Source organism: Physeter macrocephalus, chromosome 9 (genome assembly GCF_002837175.3).
Source record: "Physeter macrocephalus isolate SW-GA chromosome 9, ASM283717v5, whole genome shotgun sequence".
Classification (NCBI taxonomy): domain Eukaryota; kingdom Metazoa; phylum Chordata; class Mammalia; order Artiodactyla; family Physeteridae; genus Physeter; species Physeter macrocephalus.
In genome coordinates this window covers 295,122-298,350 of record NC_041222.1, presented here as the reverse complement: position 1 = coordinate 298,350, position 3,229 = coordinate 295,122, and the positions used below count along the sequence as shown (strand labels likewise).

Sequence of the window (3,229 nt, the reverse complement as noted above, 5' to 3'; positions counted from 1 at the left end):
TTCATTTATTTCTGATCTGATCTTTATGATTTCTTTCCTCCTGCTAACTTGGATTTTTTTTGTTCTTCTAATTGCTTTAGGTGTAAGGTTAGGTTGTTTGTTTGAGGTGTTTCTTGTTTCTTGAGGTAGGATTGTATTGCTATAAACTTCCCTCTTAGAACTCCTTTTGCTGCATCCCATAGGTTTTTGGGTCATCGTGTTTTCATTGTCTTTTGTTTCTAGGTAATTTTTGATTTCCTCTTTGATTTCTTCAGTGATCTCTTGGTTATTAAGTAGTGTTGTTTAGCCTCCATGTGCTTGTATTTTTTACAGATTCTTAAATGCTGCTTTTAATATTTTTTCTTTGTATTTAATTTTTGATAGTTTGATTAATATGTGTCTTGGCTGTGAATTCTTTTTCAGGTAGACTGACTATTTCCTCTTCATTTATTTGGTCTGGTGGGTTTTTACCTTGCTCCTTCATCTGCTGTGTGTTTCTCTGTCTTCTCATTTTGCTTAACTTACTGTGTTTGGGGTCTCCTTTTTGCAGGCTGCAGGTTCGTAGTTCCCATTGTTTTTGGTGTCTGCCCCCAGTGGCTAAGGTTGGTTCAGTGGGTTGTGTAGGCTTCCTGGTGGAGGGGACTAGTGCCTGTGTTCTGGTGGATGAGGCTGGATCTTGTCTTTTTGGTGGGAAGGACCGCATCCGGTTGTGTGTTTTGGGGTGTCTGTGACCTTATTATCATTTTAGGCAGCCTCTCTGCTAATGGGTGGGGTTGTGTTTCTGTCTTGCTAGTTGTTTGGCATAGGGTGTCCGGCACTGTAGTCTGCTGGTGTTGAGTGAAGCTGGGTCTTAGCATTGAGATGGAGATCTCTGGGAGAGCTTTCACCGTTTGGTGTTACGTGGAGCTGGGAGGTCTCTGGTGGACCAGTGTCCTGAACTCGGCTCTCTCACCTCAGAGGCACAGGCCTGACACCCAGCCGGAGCACCAAGACCCTGTCAGCCAAACGGCCAGGTACGTGGGGAGAGTCTTGCCTATTGGGAAGTCTGTGGTCTTCTGCCAGCATTCAGTAGGTGTTCTGTAGGAGTTGTTCCACGTGTAGATGTATTTCTGATGTATTTGTGGGGAGGAAGGTGAGCTCCTCATCTTACTCCTCCACCATCTTGAAGGTCCTCCCTGTTCTTTATTCTTAATGATGCTTCAAGGAACAAATTTCTCTATGGACTTAGTATCAGGAAGGGTTGTGCTTTTTCCAGCAACTGTTTCTTCTTACTTACAGTCACTCTGGGTCTTGGTTACTAATTGCAGTTTTCTTACTTCCTAAACCTTAGGGTCTAATTTGTGGTTACTTTTAGCATGTGCAAAGGTTTTTATATATTCCTTTTTTTCTCATGTTTACTTCATGCCTGTCTTTCTTAACTTTATTTTTCTTAAATGTTTTTAAAATTTTTGCTGTATTAAAGGTGTACAAGCCTCATAGTAAATAATTTTAAGAATAAGAGACATAAATACATAATGAATGGAGAGCAGAGCACAGTGGGAGTTTTGTGTTCTATGATGTGTCCTAAATTTGCCTTATCTTTTAAAGCAGCAGCATACTGTTAGCTTATACAAAGCTCTTCCCCATCGAAACTCGTAAAGTTTTTCTGTAGGTACTACAGATACTAGCGATGCAGGGGACACGAGTTTGTGCCCCGGTCCGGGAAGATCCCACATGCCGCGGAGCGGCTGGGCCCGTGAGCCATGGCCGCTGAGCCTGTGCGTCCGGAGCCTGTGCTCCGCAACTGGAGAGGCCGCAGCGGTGAGAGGCCTGCATACTGAAAAAAAAAAAAAAAAAAAAAAAAAAAAAAAAAAACCTGTGTACTTCTAAGAATTATTCTAGGAAATAATCAAATAGATGTGCACAAAGATATCTGAGCAAGGATATTTATAGCAATATCATTTAATAATTGCAGAAAGACTCCGAATGCTCTGAAACAGGATTATGTTAAAGTTTGGTAATCCAGGCACTGTAGTATTCTGTAGCTGTTAACATCACGTCAGCATTTTGACATAGGGATGCATTCATAAAAGGTGAGAAAGTGGTATATTTAGTGTGATAACATTTTAATTTTCTTTTATTATGGTGAAATATACAAAACATAAAATTTACCATTTTAACCACTTGTAAGTGTACAGTTCTGTGGCATTAAGTACATTCACCTTGTTGTGCAACCATCACCACCATCCATCTCCAGAACTTTTTCATCATTCCAAAGTGAAACTCTATACCCGCTAAACAGGAACTCCCCACTGCCCCCTCCCCCGGACCCTGTAGGTCCACCATTCTACTTTCTGTCTCTATGAATCTGACTGCTGTAGGTACTTCGTATAAGTGGAATCATACAGTGTTTGTCCTTTTGTGACTGGCTTCTTTCACATAGTATAATGTCTTCAGGGTTCATCCACGTTGTAGCTTATGTCAGAATTTCCTTCCTTTTTAAGACTGATTAATATTCTGTTGCATGGATAGACCACATTCTGTTTACCCATTTGTCCATCAATAGGCACTTGGGTTGTTTCCACCTTTTTTGCCTATTGTGGATAACGTTGCTATGAACATGGGTATACAAATATCTGTTCAAGTCCCTGCTTTTAATTCTTTCATTAAAATTTTTAAAAATCCATCTATGCATTAAAAATTAACCAGAAGAATATAGATCAAAATGTAATAATTCTGGGTGACAAGACTATAGAAGATTATGTGTATGTCGTTCAGTGTTTTACAACTAATCAGACTTTCAAGCTGAAGTTACTTCTGTAGTTTAAAAAAAGAGAGATTTTTTTCCTGAGGGTGACTGTCAGGTGGGTGCCCAGGTAACGCCCATGAGGCCCCCGAGGAGTGGCTGCTCAGCCCTGTCCCCACCCCCACCCCCACCCCCATGTTTCCGCAGCGGCCATGCAGCAGATGCTGACCGAGAGCTGTAACAGCCGGCTCATCCAGATGGCCTGTGAGACTCAGAGGCAGAACCTGGTCCAGCAGGCCTGTTCCAGGTAAGGTAAGGAAGAGGCTTCCCGAGTGAGGGACTTTGGGGAGCTGGCTCAGGGCCCAGGACCGTAGGGTGAGAGCTGCCACCGGAATCTCCTGCCTTGGGCCACCCCACCCTGGGCCATGTTGTCAGGAGCAAGTTACCGCTGGTCTAAGTGACTTTTCTAGTTGGACCCTAAGGAAACACAACTAGCCAATGACAGAGCTAGGGTTTGACCCAGGC

General features: G+C 42.7%; 1 protein-coding gene across 1 annotated transcript in view; it reads left to right on the top strand.

The window, feature by feature from the left end:
- LRSAM1 (leucine rich repeat and sterile alpha motif containing 1) overlaps window positions 1-3,229 on the top strand; it is a 51,025-nt gene that overhangs the window by 28,786 nt on the left and 19,010 nt on the right. Inside the window, exon 17 of the mRNA XM_007101768.4 lies at window positions 2,912-3,011. Within this exon, the coding sequence (XP_007101830.2) occupies window positions 2,912-3,011 (100 nt within the window). The remainder of the gene's footprint in view (window positions 1-2,911; window positions 3,012-3,229) is intronic.